This window comes from Patagioenas fasciata, chromosome Z (genome assembly GCF_037038585.1).
Source record: "Patagioenas fasciata isolate bPatFas1 chromosome Z, bPatFas1.hap1, whole genome shotgun sequence".
NCBI lineage: Eukaryota > Metazoa > Chordata > Aves > Columbiformes > Columbidae > Patagioenas > Patagioenas fasciata.
The window spans coordinates 75403901-75422538 of record NC_092560.1 but is presented as its reverse complement, the minus strand read 5'-3'; the positions used below and the strand labels follow the sequence as shown (position 1 = coordinate 75422538).

The following is an 18638-nucleotide window of genomic DNA, read 5'->3' as shown; positions in this document are numbered from 1 at the left end:
GGAACTGTAACTCTAAAAATCAGCTCTCAAAAACATATGTTCTAATGCATGTGCAGTTATGGATGAAATTTGGTTAGTTTAACTCAAGATTAATTGGTAGAGATTAATTAACTGGTGCATGTCCCAGGAAGCACATGGGAAAAACTCTCCGCTGCACAAATATTTTATCAACTTGCAGCAAATGTTTACCCCATTTTCTGAAATCATGTTACAGAGCTCATGGCAGAAATCTGGTCTATTAACTTTTGTTCCTCTGCTTCTTCTCTCTTTCTCTTTTTTATTTTTGTTTTATTTCTTTCCTTCACAGAAGGAGGTAGAGGAGAGCTCCAGGTTGTACATGTTGTCCCTTGTAACCAGCATCTCTTTCTGAAACTCCTGTGTCTGCATGCCTTGTCCTTGTGTAGCCAGTGGCTCCCGCTGAGGCGCTGAGATCCAGTTTAGCATGTTATGGTTGTCAGAGGAATTGTTAACACTGCGTACGAGTCTGTTCAGTGCGTATTACATTGTACAAAGAGGAAAACATGAACGCTTGGAGTGATCTCCTCCCTTCGGTGCTCGGTGGGGTGTGTGTAATGTGCACAGGCACCACGTTAGCAGAGTTCAAGTTTATCGTGTCGTTTCTGGTTTTCTTCTTTATGCATCTTGTTTAAACCAAATATTTCCTCATTTTTCCTCAGTTGTATTATTTCATTCCATGTCTATCTTGGTTCATATACTTACGCTAATCAAATTAAAAAAATACCACTGTGGGCTATAATACTGAGATTAAGCAAGCCTGTGGATGCTGGGTGGTATCTGCTGCAGATCCCAATGCCTTTTTAGCAGGCTACAGGCTGCACTTTGCTTTGAGCAGGGCCTTGCACCTCCCAAAAAGGGCAGGACTTTTCCCTCAATGCCTACAGCTATTTCCTCTCCACCCATGGGCCATTCTCCTCTCTGTTTATCACACTGTGAGCAACAGGTAACTTTACGCATAACAGGATCCACAGAGTTTTTTTCTTGACTGCTGTGTAACATAAAAGTTTGCGTTTGCAACTGTACCTCATACAGAACAAATTCTGTCTCCTGGATTCTTAAATGTTTTATTTTCTGGAATCTATGCAGTGTGGTGCCTGCTGTGCTCCTGCCTCTCCCTGAGCTGTATGAATCCAGATAAATCAGCTTCCTGGAGCAGGCTGAACGTTGCATGGCTTTTGGGCCTCCATGCAGATCTCATCCTTTAAGTTTGACAAATTTGCATTTCTAAGCTTTATTGGCTCATGTATTGGTGGTTTTGTTTCATTCTTACTGTAAATGCCTGCCCATTAATGCTTTGTCAGGAATGCAGAGGTATCCAATGTCAAATGTCGGTGTCAAATTCTGTCTTTTTCTGGGTTCAGTTGGAAAACGCTGCAGCCCCCTTTAAGCTGCTCATCTGGCATCTGGAAAACTGGTACTGGAAGATACATCAGGTGGAAGGAGCTTCCTTGCGGGCTCTTCGGTCATTATTTAAATTGATATTGTTGCAGAATACAGTGAATTTAAATAATCCTTTCTCTTCTTGCAGCTTTGAATTAATTGTAAAATGTAGAATACTTGAGTCATTGAAGACACTGAACCATGAGACCCTCTAGTTTACATGGGATGATTTAGTTCATTCTGATTCTGCTAATACCCTTGAAGAGATGGTCTAATTAGATATGACCAGAAGTTTAATTTAGACAGTGAAGCAGTTTCTCTTTGTTTTAGCCTGTTTCAGATTAATCTATAGCTAAATTGAGACCTTTGAGGTTTAATAATGAAGCATGGTATTTGACAACAAGTTAGAATGATGATCAAAACAAATAAAAAGTCTCTTTTTTTTTTTTTCTTTATATGATTAAATAAAGCAGCTTTCCATGTTTTGCATGTGTTTTTTATCTAAGAGGATAATGTGCTAGATGATGCTTACATGTGATGGAAAGTAACATGGTTAGAAAGCCTTTTATGTGGAAAGATGCATTTATATGGAGAGGGCTAGCAGATCTGAGGATGTTCTTCCTTTTTTGTAATATGCTTCTCTGTCCATTCTATGGACTTTCTCTTCTACAGAAGTATGTAGTTGTTCTGTCCATTGAAACATCTTATTGTGTGTGACGTAAACTGTGAAATTCACAAACTGCAGCTTGGTTAAATAACTTCTCAAATTACTTGTAAGGCTAGCTCCTGCTTTTGTTGAGTGAGCAAAACTCCTGTTGGTTTCCTTGTTAGGGTTCACTTAACTTTGCTTTCCCTGTGACTGAATACTGTGCCTTAAATGATCGTGTCTGTCGACTTGTTTAATCCAGAGTATTAAATCTGTGCATTATTTTGCTAACTGGTTCTTGGTTGATAAGGAACTTTAACTACTTGGAAAGGACCTTTCAGCAACTGATGGCAGCGTGCTTTACTGTGAATGAATATATTGCATTTCTAGGGGTGACAAGCACTTTCCCAGCTGAAGGTGTTTGTTGGACAGTAGTTGTAAAACTGCCCTCCATCAGCATTAAAAAAAGAAAATTGCTTAGAGGTGTGTTGGGCTGTTTTGTTTACATGTTTGCTTCTCCATCTTTTCAGTGCTGCTTTGTGTGCTTACTGGAGATTAAAAAAACAAATGAATACAAACTCAGATCCAGCCTGGTCTGGCTGCTTTACGGGAGAGGTCGAGCAGCAGAGCTGTGCGGAGAAGTGAAGCAAAACGCTTTCTGTGATAAGCAGTGTGTGGGTGACCAGATGTTAAACGTGCCTACTTGCCCCTTGCTTTCCTATTTGTTTTGGGAAGGACAGGGCTAGAACCCCTCACAGTGCTCTGGCAGGGGGAATCAGACTAGATGGTCTTTTGATGTCCCTTCCAATCCCTGACATTCTGTGATTCTGCCTGTTGTTTCCTCCGCTTGCCCAGGCTGTGAGCGAGCCAGGCTGTTGTCATGGGCTCAGCTCCAGCAGATCTGTGGCTGGCGACAAGACCCAGAGCAGCTGCTGGAGTCCTCCTGTGTCCTGCTGCAACTGCTGCCTTCAGAGGGTGGGAAGCTCCCCAGATGCAGCAAACCCATCTAGATGGCATTGCCATTTGCTTTCTTTGAATGAAGATGGATGCATGAAGTGTTCCTACCCACAGCAGTGTAAACGATGGATTACTTTAACTGGCACTCCCAGAGGTGTCTGGACCCTGTTAACCCTCATACCAACACTTGTAGGTACTACAGCCTCTGGTTCTTTGAGTGCGTATGTCAGTCCAACAAGGGACTGCAGAGGTCTCCTTGGTGACTCCCAGCCCTCTGCCACTGTGTGATATGGTGGCCTTAGTGCACAGTTTCCTTCTTTGAAAGTGGTTAGGTTTGGTGTCTGCTTCTCCTCTTGGCAGGCTACTACACAACTGTCATGGTCAGACACCTTTGAATTTTCATCTTCTGTTTGTATTTAGCGGCAGTTCTTCTGTCCAGTATGTTCTGCTGTCTACTGAATAGCATAGAAAAAGGTTCTTTTTCTGCCATAAGCAAGCTGTCCTGTTCTTGTCCTGCAGAATTGTGTTTCCATCCTCATGCTGCTTTTGCCATTTTCCTGTGTGAATTCTTTAATTTTGATATAGAGTGAAAAGATTATATACACCTTTCTGAGAGAGTCTTGGCAGCGCAGTGCAGTGGTATTTATGCTTTTGTTTCTATGAAGACGTTTCACTGGACATACTCTATTGAAGTTGCTCTCTCCTTACCTGGCTGTATCAGGGTGGCTCATGTGATGACTGGAACTCAAGTCCATTGTCACCTCTGTTTCTCCACAGAGGAACACCTTGCATGCAGTCAAATTCACAGCAAGCTCTGGGGCTCTGACCTTGCTATTCGTACTACATTTAATCCTTCGTTGGTGCAATCTTGACCAACAGCGTTTCTTTCGCTGGGCATCTGAGTTCTGTATCAGTGATTCTCCGGTGTTTGTCATCAGCAGATTTTATCAGCAGATCCTACTTACTCCCACCAGCTTCCTTATTGCGTTGTCCATGGCTGGCGCAGCAACAGTTACTTGTTTACCCACCTCAAAGCTCCCTACTCCTTCCCCGCTCATCCGGCCGCGTTAACGTCACATGGCATTGCATCAAAAGTTGTTTATTGAAATGAAAATTCGGTTGATAATTCATTCTATGGTCTGAAGAAAAATAGTTGCTTTGTCAAACAAAAGGTGCTTTCAAAAACTGGTGTTCCCTATATGATATTTTTCAAGTTTTCCAGTTGCCTCCATTTTAATTGTTTCCTTCATGTTTGCTCTGAAGCCTTTCAAGCCATTGAAGACAATAATGCTAGTCTAGATCACATTTTCCTCCTTCCCCCACACACCTTAGCTGTGGGTATTGCATTGTCCCTTCTACAGTATTAAGTCATCAGCCCTCATTTGATGGATGTCAGGTGCTGGTTCTCTGGGCATTTTCTCAGGGAGAATGCTGCCTGGAGCAAATTACCTCTTTACTTTGCTTTCAGCAGGTGATGACTCCTGTTTCCACGCAGCCATCACCTGCCTTGCCCCTGCATCAATATTGTCACTGAAAGCTCTTCCTTCTGTTTTGTGCTGTTGTACCCAGATGGTTTTTAATATTGACCCTAGAGAAGCTCTTCTCTTGTTTTCTTTTTTATTTGCAAGTCTAAAAGGGTTGGCAAAATGAATTAAGATAAATGAACAGAAGTGCAGTTTGTCTGGACTCTTGTCAATTTTTACTTGGCATGTTGCAAAATGTGGGAGATGATGGAGATTTGTTTCCTGATGGCTCTTGCTGCCCTTCCCTGCATCCACACTCCCCAGCATTCTCTGTTGACTTGTGGCTGCCTGTAGGAAAAGGTTATTGCTCAGTTCAATAACATCCTTCCCTGGATCTTCTTCCCCCAAAAAGGGTTCTGGACACTCTTGCAGTCTCCTGGCTGCAGTATTGCCTGCACTATTTGTCATCTAGTTAATGTCTCAAATATTGGCCTCTTACATTTAGAGTTTCTCAGATAAACTGATTGAAAAACCTGTTGCACTAATTCCTTTTACCAGTAAATGTTGTTGTGTTTGTGTTTGTCATTTTTTGTCATTCGGTACAGATGAACCGACTTGTGTCATGCTCAGTCCAGTATAAAATTATGTTCTATTTTAAGATTGCTGTCTGCCCACAGCTCTTTTATGTGTCCAAAAGCAAAGGTGAAGATGTCCTCATTTGTGTGCTCTGAAGGATCTGGTTGTTGTTAAATCTTCTCTGGACCGTGGGCTTGGGTTCCTGCCTGCTCTACAGGCCTGCATGATTACATAGGAAACCTGGAGTGTCCATTCAGATTTGCCAAGCCCTGGATTTGTAGGAATAAGTGATAAAAAGTTTGGAGTTTCGCTGCTGTGCAATTTGGGGCCTCAAATACAAACTCATTTTCACTGATTGTTTCTGCTCTTCTTGGCATACCTTGTACGTCACCTGTGAACACCTGAAGTTGCACAGCTCATCCAAAGCACTGGACAAAATAAATCAGTCCTCCTTTTGGGGCTGTGCTCTTTTACCTGGCATAAAACTGGAGCTGATTTCCTGACAGATAGCTCTTTACTTTGTGGTGATTCCCAGGTTGCAAGTCCTGTGGCTGAAACTACATTGTTTTCCGCTGTGTGCATGTTACAGTCTCTGTATACTCTTAGCACACATAATGATAGGAGGTTGGAGTGTTAGCTGTTAGCAGCATGTCTAGTTTACTCCTGTTTGAAACCAGCTTTTCTTTCAGGGAGCGTAGGAGAATGTATGAAGCTGGAACAAAAGGTTTCCAGTTATAGTGTAATCCATTTCCCCCTTATCCAAAACCTTTTGTTTTCTCCAGGTACACTGCAAGTGTTTAAACACTCCACAGCTCTAACCAGTACACTGAAGATTTTCAGAAACATAACTCTATAAATACACTCTTAATATGAAGACAAGAACATGGTTTGAATTCATGAGTATGAGTCCTCATATTGCAGTCTGTGGTGTTTTCCATCATACTGTGAGATCCCAGTTCATCTGCAGTCATCTTGCAAGTGATAGCCCTTGCTTGACACCCGTAGATGGATGTATATGGATGACTAGAGCTGCAATGGGACCTCCCTGCTTAGAGGGCTAAGGAGTCTTTGCATTTGACCTTGAGCAAACCTCACAAATATTTGTGCAAAGTTTAACACTGATCAGTCATTTGTGCATTTCATACAGGTGCTTTTAATTTATAACAACCTCATTATGACCATGATCCTGTAAGTGGTGACCTGCAGTAACAGTAGCTCTCTTGTAACTCATGCTTTTGTTGGGTTGGGGAGAAAAAACTGAAAAACTGGCCTTTGAGCCTGTCTTTTGAAAGAAGGGGTGCACTGAACAGGCTCTTCTGGTTCTAGGTGTTCAGTGAAATCACATAGCTTGTCTGTGTCTGTATGACTTGTCCTGATGTGCTGGTTGTTGGAGGTGCTTGAATAAGTTTCTGTATGCATTTGCCTGCATGCAGTGTTGTCTGTTATCCTTTCCTCAGAATATAACCTGAATACTTCTTCTGATATTCTCAGTAACTAATTTCATGTTGTTCTTTTCCCTTCCCTGGTTTAAGGGTCAAGATGAGGCTGATCCGTCAAAACCTCCCTGGCTCAAAGGAGGGTAAGTGGAATTTTGAGACCTTGTTTCCCTGTGTTTATAATTACAGCGCACTTTGAGGTCTGCAGTTCAACGTAGGTAGAAGCAGCACTTCTGATGGTTTTAATGGCTATTTCCAGGAAGAATCAAGTGATCATGCCGCACTTAGGCCCAGGCTGCTGTTCTGCTTCAGAGTCTCCTTTTAGGCAGCTGGAGGTGGGCTGTGCAGCTCTTCAGGAGGTCTGTGGTTAAGAATAAAGTTATAGCTGCAATATATGTTGTCTCATGTGATGGTGGCAAGTGCTTACGGCAGTAGTATTAAATAATCCTTGCTGAACACTACAGGTGGTCTGGATGGGATCCTCTTTCGTGAATCAGTCACTGATGGCATGAGGGAAGGGAAAGAGTAGCTCAGAAAGATTGTGTTTTGCTCTTAGAAGAATCATCTTTGCAATGATTTCTGCAGTCAGTGTAGCAGTCAAAACTGCAGTAACTCTGGAAATCATTGCAGTTTGTAATTTTTAAAGCACTGATTATCATGCCTCTTTTGCACAGGTGAGAGCAAGAGACCGTGCATTCTCTCTGCAATGCGCTACTTGCAGCAAATGAAGCAGACAGATTTTGATTGTGTGTAATTCTATCGTGACACTCTGCATAATAGGCACCAGCATGGTAGCTTCCCTAGAATCCTCTCTGGGAGGAAAAAAAAAAGACAATGACACATTTTACAAGCTGCTAGGCAGGTGATTAGGGTGATACAGCTTGGTGGTGGTGTGCTCGTTAGGAGCTGGCGTGGCAGCAAATTTGCCCTGAAATCTCAGCAAGAGGTTGGCTTGCTACATGCCTAAGTTAATTCTCACCCTACTTTAGGAAGCTTCCCCCATAAAATGCAATCTTAAATCAGAGGCTTCCTTACGTGGCTTTCTGCTTTTGGAGCCGTTGTTCTGCGATGTTGGTATTCCCACAAAGCATCTTCCACACCCGTGGATGTGTGGGGCCAACTGGTAACCCCACGCTGCCCTGAGGAGCCCGGGGCTTTGCTGAGCAGACTGCTGGAGAAGTGGCAATTACAGGAGCAGAAGACAGTGGTTTAATCTGACCATAAACAGCACCTTTTCCTGCTTTAACAAGGAGACAACGTGCTGAGTTTATTGGTTCCTGCACATAAAATTATTTCCAGGTCTGAAAGATGAGTACACCTGCAGTCCCGAAATACTAAAAAGTGTGTTTTGTCAATTCAAGGAAATGTTTGCTCTTCTCTGTAATTTTCTTCCCTTTCTATTTGAGCTATAACAGAACAGACTGGTTCATGTAGTTTTGAAAAACATTTGGCTTGTTCACTGTATCCCCCTATGCAAAGGGTCTCCAGAAGAGGTGGTTGTGAGTGGGGAACCTTTAATTCCACCGTTAGCCTCACTGTGGCTGATTAGCCACAAAGTTTGTTAAAGCACTTGTGTTTGGAGTTCTTTCATGTGAAGATTAGAGGAGTGGTGTCCTTTGAAGGAAGTAATCATTTTCTGTCACTGCAAACCAACTTGGCTTGCTTAAATTTTCAAGATTTAATGTAAGCGTCTGTGTGATAAAACTTCTATTAAAAGATGAATACATGCTTCAAGCTATTTGCACTTTTTAGCATAATGCTAAAGGTAGCTCCCTGTCTGTAATCACTGGTTCTGGAGAGATAGCTTCAAAAAAAAGTACAATTGGTTTTATGGATCAGTCTCTGGGTGTAATATCTCATATCTATATACCTTATTAGTGCAAATCATCTCATACAAAAATGCTATTCACTTCTCAAGACAGAACTCCATAATAATGCTATAAATATTAGATGCATTGCAGAGGAGAGTTCCCCTATTACACATAAAGCTACAGTGTGCATACTTGAGGTACTGTCGGTACTTCTGCTTATATAAACACTGTAATTTTCCTAAGCAAATTAGAGATTTTACTTTAATAAAGAGACTGAGGTAGCTGAAAGCACAACAAGTGGAATAACTTTGTAAATTAAGAATAGTTGCTGAATTTTTCCTTTTTTTATTATTAACAGGCTAAAAGCAGGTCATCTGTCTGTGTGGGCACTATAATAGGATACCTCTCTTCAGTGGCAAATACAAGCACCTTTCAGATAGTCTTTTTGTCCGTCAGTCTGGCTTACAGCTGGTTCTATCATAAACCTCAGTCTACCATAACTATTTTACAATAAACTAGGTTTTAACTAGACATGTTTCTCCAGCACAATAACTTGTTTATACTCACAGTTTGCTTTCAATTCAATTAGAAAAAAAAAATAATCATTGGAAGCTGTGTAGAAAAGTGTGAATTCCCAGCTGTGTAATTGAATTTTAGCTGGAGCATTAACTCTGGATTTTTACTTGTGACCATTTTGTTTCATCTTTTCAACTTACAGACTCTCCCTTTCTATTTTGCATATGCTTTCATAATTCAAATGATTCGACACAAATTTTTGACACAAAACTTACCAGTAAGACTGTATTGTGATTTAAATAATGCCCGAGTTCTTGGCATCATCTGAGTAGTCTTGTATGACACCTGTTTTACTCCAAAACAGTATCATGAGTATCAGAAAGAGTTTGTAACATCAGGACAGCAGATGAAATTCCATGTTTAATCCCCGCAAGACCGTACTGAGTTTTGATAGTACAAACACTTTATGCAGATATTCCTTATTTCTTGATGTGGGTTGGATTTTTCTGTAATAAAAGCAATTCACCTGGGTGGGGTGTGCCAAATCAGTAAAATCAGTTAAAAGTGCCAGATGATTTATCACACAACAGCAAAAAGGTTTAAGCTGGCACAGTATGGGGTGAAAATGAATAGCTAAGGAGGCAGAAGGTTCATTTACAGTCTTTGTAGCCAAGAAGAAGGCTTCAGGAACCATGTTCTTAGTGTTAGCGAGGTATGAGGGCAGCGTGGAGGTGGGGAGGTTGAGTGAAGCGCTGATGGGCGCTCTGGGTTTTGCCTGGTGGGCTGGGTGGTCGCTGCAGGGGGGGAGGGAGCCACATCGCAGGTCGGTTCTTCAGTTCAGAACAAAAATGAAGGGTGCAACATCATAGGATCATAGAATCACAGAATCGTTTCGGTTGGAAGAGACCCTCACGATTATCGAGTCCAACCATAACATAACTCTGGCACTAAACCATGTCCCTAAGAACCTCGTCTGAATGCCTTTTAAACCCCTCCAGGGATGGTGACTCCATCACTGCCCTGGGCAGCCTGTTCCAATGCCTGACAACCCTTTCCATAAAGATTTTTTGTTTTTCCTGATATCCAATCTAAACCTCCCATGGAACAACTTGAGGCCATTTCCTCTCATCCTGTCACTTGTTACTTGGGAGAAGAGACCAACACCCTCTGTGCTGCACCCTCCTTTTGGGTAGTTGTAGAGAGTGATGAGGTCTCCCCTCAGCCTCCTTTTCTCCAGGCTAAACAGCCATAGCAGAGAAATGTGTGCTCAGTTTCCAACCATAGCAAAAAGCAGCAAGTTACAGATGAATGTGGGTGATTTACATGGGGCCCTTAAGCTGAATTAACAGACCTTCTTCATGCACAGGCTTAAATCCGTGCGGTGTTACCAGTGCATGGCAGGATCCAGTTACAATTATTCAGGCTGGTGTCATCGTGAAGGAAGCAGGTTATAGTGCTTTATTTCTGCAGGCTCCAAGTGTTGCTGGGGTAATGACTTTTTCTGCTCCATTGCCACTTCCACCAGTAAATGGCAGCTGTTGTATGTGGTGTCTGCATGGCTTGAAATTCCAAGCACCAAAAACAGTCCCTTTTATAGAAATAAAAATTAATCTCTTTTCTCCTCAGATATGAGTTTTTTCCTAATAAGTGTATGGACCTTGAGGGTCAGGATTAAGCATGTTTTAGCCTAGAATCAGATGACGGGTAGCCACGTTCTGCCCTTGAGCTTATCCACTCTGCCATGCTCCCTCCAAACCACCAACACCCGGCAGGAACATCTGGATTGTTGCATGTGAAGAAGATGAACACTTAACAGCTTTTAGCATTAACTTTACACTTCAAGTGTAATCTTCCATTTGATTTTATTTTCTCTAGTAAAGCATGCCCTTCCTCACCCCCACAACCCTAAATTAATTAAATGGAAAGAAAGGGGATGGAGAAGGACTGGAAACAAGATGTTCTCATGTTTCCAAAGTCTTTCCTACCATGGCACTCAATGCCAGTAGTAAACTATAAACTGAGCTCTCCCTGAGGAAAATAAGGTTCTCCTGAAAGCAGAGATGTGTGGCTCAGTCCCCACAGGCTAAACCACTTGTGAATTGCTGCCACAGAGCTCTCGTTCTCCTGTTGGGTAAGTATTTTTGCCAAATCTGTGCCCCACAGAAGCGGTGGTGCTGAGGCCACCCTCACCCACCGCCCTGGCAGCAGTGACTCTGGAGCTTTGGGTGCTCTGCAAGGCCGTGCCTGGTCCACTATGAGCTTGCTCAGAACTGAGAGTGGGAGAATTACCTTTTTTCACTCTTAATAACTTCAGTTTATTGTTAAGTTGCATTTTCAGTGAACCATTTCTTCCTGTTGTCATTGACTATGATATTAGCAAGGAGACGGATGTTTTAAGCAAACTTTTAGGTCATCTCTATACTGTCTCTCTCAGTGCTGGTGAGATTTTTAATCTTCTTTTTTTTCCTCCTGAATTTCCAGGCCTGCAGGTGGTCTCTATGGCATTGATAGCATGCCCGATCTACGCAAAAAAAAGCCAATTCCACTTGTCAGTGATCTGGTAAGAGATTTGTTTTCCTTTTGCCACACAGCCATTAATGCAAGTGGCTTTTCTTTTTGACATATGGTAATGTTCGTTGTCACTTCAAGAAGCTGAAAGTTTCCTGTTTTGTTAAATTAGTTCTTACATTAAAGGATCAGAAGTTCTACTTGGAAAAATCTGAGTAAGAATGAGCGATGGTTTTGCAGACAGTTTCATTTATTTGGCAGAAATAAGATATTTTTCATGTTATTTTTCGTTTTTATTCTACACAGAATACTTGATTATTTTTAGGCCTGCATTATTTTCAAATGTTTTCCTAAAAATCACCTACTTTAGGGAAAGTTATAATGTCCATGTGAGGTTTGGCATCTTACCAGAAGGTTGGAATTTCAGAGGACAGATAAACGAGCATATGTGCTTGGGTTTTTAAATCAATTTGCAACATTGCCAGTAGGCTTCTGCACAAGAACCAAGAGAGTGATGAGGACAAGTTTCATATGCTTGTGCGATACAGTGAAATAAGGCTTCAGTGGGACAAATGGCTTTCTGTTGTCTGTGTTCAGTACATGTAGCAATTTCATACTTGGGAGAAATGCTGTAACAGCTGAAAGACCAAAGTTTCTGTATCCTGTAATTCCTGTGAAAAGGTGCATGCAGTTCTCTTTGCCAGCTTATGCATGTAAAGCTTAATATGTGTCTTACTAACTGCTTGTATCTTAAATCTTTGCGATAATGGCATTAACTTGTGTTACTTCCTTTGTATGCTTACATTTTCTCTCTTCACAGGCCATGGTAAGTGGACCTAGAGACTATCCACCACATCTTTACCAGAAACAGAAATTATTTTACCCTATTTTCTCTCCACTTTTTTGCTTTTTATTTTGAACCTGCAATATTGCATTGCATGCGTGTCCACCGCTCTGTCCTGCTCCATCACTGCTGGAATGAACTTTTCCAATCTCTCTTCCAACAGCATTAAACAGAGCATAAATGAAGGTTCCTGACAGAGTTTGATTTCAAAGCAGATGTTGCTAGCTTTAATTTTCTTCTCTGCCTTCATCTAACTGGAGTGCTTGCTGTAGGAATCCTTTGTATGCCAATGCGAGGTGCTGCAGAGGCCCTGTGCTGTCCAGGGCTGCAGAACTGCACTGTGGTGTGGAAGAGGCAGTTTTGAGGGGAAAGTGCTGTTCATTCTGTTCAGTGATGGCCGATGAATGTGCTACATCTGCACATTCAAACCTGTGCTCCCAACCCACTCTCTTCTTTTTTTTTATCCCATTTATTTGTAGCCATTTCAATGTGACATTTGGGGCTTTTGTGTACAATGTAAAACTCATTAAATAATCTCCTTTTGGATATGAATGAAGTTAAATATAGAAGACTGAGTGCCAGGTAGTGACCTTAGTCAATGACATAGTTACCGTTACAAGAACATAGAAGTGGAGATGTGAACCTGGATTCCAGTGACAGTTCTTACCAGATAAATAAAAATTTACCAGCGTAAGACTGGTTGTGGGCAGATGGAAACAAGTTGGAGACCTTTCAGAGTATGCATTTGACTCTTCTGAGATGTGAGCTATGATTTAAGAAACCCATTGGATTTAATAGGCTGCCGATTTAGTGTCTGACATGACAGAGTCCCCTTGGTCACATCCCTGGGTGTGTTATGCCAATGCGTTTCTGAATATTGATGGTGAATAACAATCTTTCTTCCTTCTTAGTCACTGGTTCAGTCCCGGAAAGCCGGAATTACCTCAGCAATGGCCACTAGAACATCTCTCAAAGATGAAGAGCTGGTAAGTGGGAGGGTTGCTTGGCTCCTGTTTAGTTTTAGTAAGCAAATTAAGGGAATTTGGCACTCTCAGATGCAGAGCCAGCTTCACAGATATCTAAAAATATAGATGCAAAGCATCTTGTATCATTTGTTTAAAGAAACCAAACATATAAAAAATAACATTTAATGTGTCAATATGATCCTGAAAAATGTAATCTTACCATTTCCTTCTGTGCTATCTGCCATGGGGGACAGTGTGTGAAACTTGCTCGTTGCAGGATATTCCTCATCCACAAACCTTAATTCTTTTCTTCCATCTCCTCTACTTTTTTAAATCCCCAGAGAAACGTTTTTGGAAGGGTGTCCTCTGCTGCTGCTTGTAAAAGTTTGATAAATTTGGCTATGTTTAGTATGTAGATTTATTGCACTGCTCATGCCTTTTCCCTTAAAACTCATTTGTCAACCAGCAAATATAGGTTCAGTCACCTTCTTGGATGTTGGTTTACATGTGCTCTTGCCTTTCAGAAATCTCATGTCTACAAGAAGACCTTGCAAGCCTTAATTTACCCCATCTCTTGTACAACCCCGCACAACTTTGAAGTGTGGACAGCCACAACTCCTACCTACTGCTACGAGTGCGAGGGGCTGCTGTGGGGCATCGCGCGGCAGGGAATGCGCTGCGGGGAGTGTGGAGTCAAGTGCCATGAGAAGTGCCAAGACCTGCTGAACGCCGACTGCTTACAGAGTGAGTAGCGGTCAGAGGATTGCGGCTGTTCCAAAAGCGTTACCAGAACTTTCCTAAATATATAGGGGATACCTCAGTGGTCAGAGAAGATCACAGAACCACAGAATGGTTGGGGTTGGAAGGGATCTCTGGAGATCATCCAGTCCAACCCACCTGCTAAAGCAGGTTCACCAGAGCAGAGCACAAAGGAATGTGTCCAGGTGGGTTTGAATGTCACCAGAGAAGGAGACTCCACAGCCTCTCTGGGCAGCCTGTTCCAGGGCTCTGGCACCCTCAGAGTAAAGAAGTTTCTCCTCCAGTGCTTCAGTCTGTACCCATTGCCCCTCATCCTGTTGTTGGGCACCACTGAAAAGAATCTGGTCCATCCTCTTGATGCCCACCGTTGATACATTTAGAAACACTGATGAGATCCCCTCTCAGCCTTCTCTTTTCCAGGCTGAACAGACCCAGCGCTCTCAGTCTCTCTTCATAAGAAAGGTGCTCTGTGCCCCTAATCATCTTCATAACCTGCTGCTGGACTACCTCCAGTAATTCCTTATCCTTCTTAACGACTGCGTGTGTTCTGAAAAGGTGCCACTGGTCTAAACCTGTCCTCATCACCCTGTGGACACAAACAGCTCCACTGACACAGCAGAACTTCTTTGCAACATAGTGCTTGATGTGCTTTAAAAGCAGGTTTAATTTTTGACTCTTTCAAATATATATATATGTATGTGTGTATATATATATATGTATCTATATATATAAATTTTTTTTAACCTGTGTAACTTGTTTAACCTCTCAGTGTCAGCTGAGGTGGTGTGTTTGCTAACATATCCTGCATGGAAGAGTGGCAGTGGGCTGGGTGAATAGGGTACTAGGCTGGATGTTCTGACTTCCATTCTATCTCTTCTGCCCTGGTATCCCAGTCCAGTTTCTTGTTTTCAACCACCAGCCTGTTTTACTCTGGTTCTGAAGCTCTTCAGAGCAGCACTGGATTCCTGCTTAAGGCGTGGAGTGCATGGACTTAGCTCAGATACTCTGTACAAAGTGCAGACTGACAAGGCATTTTGTCTTTTTAACAGTAGGGTCTCATGGCCGAATCACTGTAGAAGCCCAGGGCTGAACCAGCACAGATGATGGGTCAAATGGTGTTCTTTGAGTGTATGGGCAGTATTTCACCTTCCTGCTAGCATTTCTGTTTATTTTTTGTTCAGTGTTCAAAAACTAATCCCTCTCTTCAAAGAAGAGCTCTTCTTTGAGCTGTGACTTTGTGGAATCTGTGAAACCTTACACAAACAATCAAGATGTTTAAAAGGAACTTGATTAAAGAGAAGAAAAAGAAGGATAGAAGATTTTAATTTAGGTATCTGGCTTGGTCTGGTTATTTTTATTTGCTTGTAAAACAGTTTCTTAATTTGGTCTCAAATGTATGTTCCTGCTTGAGAGCAAAATGTCTTAGTCTAAATGGATTAGATATTTCTGCCACATGTGTTAAAACTTGAGTAGGAAGGTGGGGCTGTTTTTGTTCACTCTTTATTTTCTTGGCATTCCAGCTTGATGGACTAGGTCTAAGGAATCAGAAAAGTTTGTGAAGTATGAACAGACTTAGTGCAAATGCATGTCAGAGGTGATCTTTACAGTTCATAGCATTTGAGCAATTGCATCATCGACACCTTTGCTTTGTTGGGACCATTTTGTGACTACGCAAAAGCTGCTGTGTTGCATTTGGTTCGGGAGAACGGAATTAAGCCATAACTCAGTTTTCTGACAAAACCTGAGGTACAGGATCAGTTAGACTGAGGAGAACTTTCTGGAGTTCGCCAAAACCCTCTACTGGCTGGTAATTTTCAGTATTTGAGGTGAAAAGATGCTGATACATGCATCCAGGCTTGATTCAGATGCCTGTTCAAGAAGTTATAATAAGGCAGTGGAGTTGTGGTATTTCAGTATGGGGAAAATAAAATGGAGAGCAGAAGAAAATTAGATTCACACCAGCAGCAGCAAAACACACAGTTTTGAAACAAATAGTTTTGAAAGTCAAAAACAACAGAAGAAAAACTAAATTTAAGAAATAGCTAGTGTCTAAGAGGACATATTTCTGCAGAGGACAGCTGTGGCTATCCATGTTCAAGAAGGGACACTTCATACTGGGATGGGTACTGGTGAGATTTCAATGGTTATGGGGAAAATATGAGAATGTCTCGAGAGAGGAAAGTGTGAGTTTGTTAAACTTCTGAAAGAAAAGCGTGGGCCAGGAGAAGCACAGAACAGTCTTGTTTCAAAAAGGTAAAAATAGCCACACTGGGTCTGTCCAATAGAAAGTTTCTAAAGGGATGTTCTGGGACCCAAGGCGAAGTTGTAAGATGTGTGTAGAGCTCCTGTGGCTCTGGTTTACTCTTGCAGCTATCCGTGTCTTAAAGCTTTTCTGAGCAGCAGATGCTGTGTTTAGTAACTGGCAGTTATGGCTCTTTGAATTGGTTTAATCCTTGTTTGAACCTGTTTATGCCTGATCTATGCTGGGGAAGAGGAAGATACGCAGCAGGGAGGAAGATGGTCTGTTTAAGCTTACTGTTTACAAAAGGAAAAACGGAATAAATTTGCTGTAAGTAAATTGAAGGTGGCAGTAGAAGACAACTTCAATGACGAGAACTGGGAGTCTGTGGAACAGCCTCTGAAGAATAACCACGGGGGCAGGTTTTCTAATCTCTGGAATTTAATAAGCTTATGCAATGGACTGTGGGATGTGATGATGGCAGTAGTTTGCACTTTTCTATGGAGCCAAAGCAACAACTGGAAATGACTCTACTTTTCATATATGGCAAAGCATTAGATAAGAACTTGTTATTTTATTCTCGGGATTGCAGATGTTTGCTTTGCACGTTTCCCTTAAAAATGTAAACACAAGATACTTCAGCATGAAGAGCTGAAGAAACAGAGAAGAAACACTGAGAGTACACTGAGCTCAAAACCTGCAAAGCATGTAGAAAGGTAAAAGCCAACCAAGGAAAAACTTTACTTAGGGAGTTGTTTGAAAGCTGCCCAGCATCAGAATAGAAAGGATGCAGAGACTGAGCGGGGGCTCTGTGAGGGAGCCAGTGTGAGTGTGGTGGGTATCATCATGTGGAACAGAGATGTGAAGAAAACTGATGGAGGAGGCAGAGGAAAGATAGCGCTGGGAGATTCAGATGGTGAGGCCAATACACGGATGTGCTGCTGGGTTGCGAAAACAGATATTATTGATTCTAGAAATCTTGTAAAAGGCTTTTTCATGCAATGGTGTTCTTTGCTTTGACATGTTCGTACTAAAATCCTTCTAACTGGAGCCCATCATCAGGCCAAAAGAAAATGGAAAAATTAGTTTTTGTATGTGTTTGAAGAACATGGGCTGTGCTTGAGGAATGAGAAACAGGGTTTCCCGGAGACAAGCAGCTGTTTAGAGTTCAAATAAATTCGAGACTGACCTTCCTTCTATACTGAACTTGGAAGTGTTCTCTTCCTAACCTTCCTAAGCTTTGTTGTTGCCATTGGTAAAAAAAAAAACAAACACCAACCAACCAACCAACCAAAACCAAACCAAAACAAAAAACATTCTCAGGATGCATCTTCACTTTGGTTTAATTTTAAAGGCTTCTAGAAAATGTTACATTGGAGTAAAATGAATTTTCAGGCTGGTAACAAATACAATTCTATTGATTATGCCTTGGTGCTTCAGGATATATCTTCAGTCTGTTTAAGTCTGTTGTAAAATGAGTTTTCAGGCTGGTCACAAATACGGTTCCATTGTCCATGCCATGAAATTTTGGTTAGACACCTGGGATTTTATTCCTTAGAATCAGAATGTACTGCTTATACATCTTTTCTCTTTCAGTACCTTTCTGTGGGAAATAAATGGATCTCTTTCATCAAGTCTGTTAGAATTAAGTTTGGTTATTTCTTTGGAGGGTGTTTTTCTTACCTTCTATATTTTTGAGAAACTGTGTTTCTGATACAGTCAACAAATGTGTGGGACTGCAGTGACAAACTGCTCAAATTCAGCAATGCTTTGTTGCAATCCGAAAGAAAACCCATTCACAGGCTGGTTCAGCAGGGCTGTTCCGTGCACTGGCAATGTCTGAAGCACAGTAAGGTGGAATCAGCTGTGGTATCTGTCCTGCAGCCATCTGGTTTATGGCTCTGTTGGCAACAGGTTGTTCCTCTGAGAGGATGTTTCTCTGCTGTAGGTGCTTAGAAGATACTATTCTGATGATGGGGCGCTTACCTTTTTATCGTGAGCTCATAAATACTTGCTCAAGGGAAGATGCTCTCTTATTAGCCTTCTGCTGTTGGATGTACTTGAAATCTCTGCTGCACGTGTATTGACTTACTTGGCTGAAAATGGGTGGAGGAATGTTCTTTAAAATCCCCATAGCTTGTGAAGCTTTTGGAGAGCGTTTATCTCTTGCCCTGAGCACTGGTGTGGTACTAACTAAAGTACAGTGATTTAGGTGATGTTGGTATCAAAGGAGGAGTAAAGCTGAGGGTGAATGTGTAGGATGCCAAGGAAGAGATGCAGAGAAGTATACAGAGTTACGAAGAGGGTGGAAGGGAAGGACATTATGCCAGCAAGATCCTAATGAAAGGAACCTGTACAATTCTGGACTAGCATTTGAAAAGCCATAGAAATCTGGGTTTGCAAGTGTGTCTCGGGATTTTTTGTTGTGGTGCTAATCTGGTCCTCAGTAGATTACATTTAAACCTGAGAAAGGAGATTGCCCTGGGATATCAGAATCTGGTCCTTTGGAGGTCTTGAAAG

The 18638-nt window shown here is 41.8% G+C and overlaps 1 protein-coding gene across 7 annotated transcripts in view; it reads left to right on the top strand.

Annotated features, from left to right (window-relative positions):
- Window positions 1–18638, top strand: part of UNC13B (unc-13 homolog B) — a 222614-nt gene that overhangs the window by 124457 nt on the left and 79519 nt on the right. For 6 of the 7 annotated variants that reach the window (XM_065860354.2, XM_065860353.2, XM_065860351.2 and 3 more), the window contains 4 exons: window positions 6573–6619; window positions 11285–11363; window positions 13067–13141; window positions 13645–13864. In XM_065860354.2, the coding sequence (XP_065716426.1) occupies window positions 6573–6619; window positions 11285–11363; window positions 13067–13141; window positions 13645–13864 (421 nt within the window). Of the gene's footprint in view, window positions 1–307; window positions 331–6572; window positions 6620–11284; window positions 11364–13066; window positions 13142–13644; window positions 13865–18638 lie in introns of all 7 variants that reach the window. The other variant, XM_071802613.1, reaches the window with a different exon arrangement.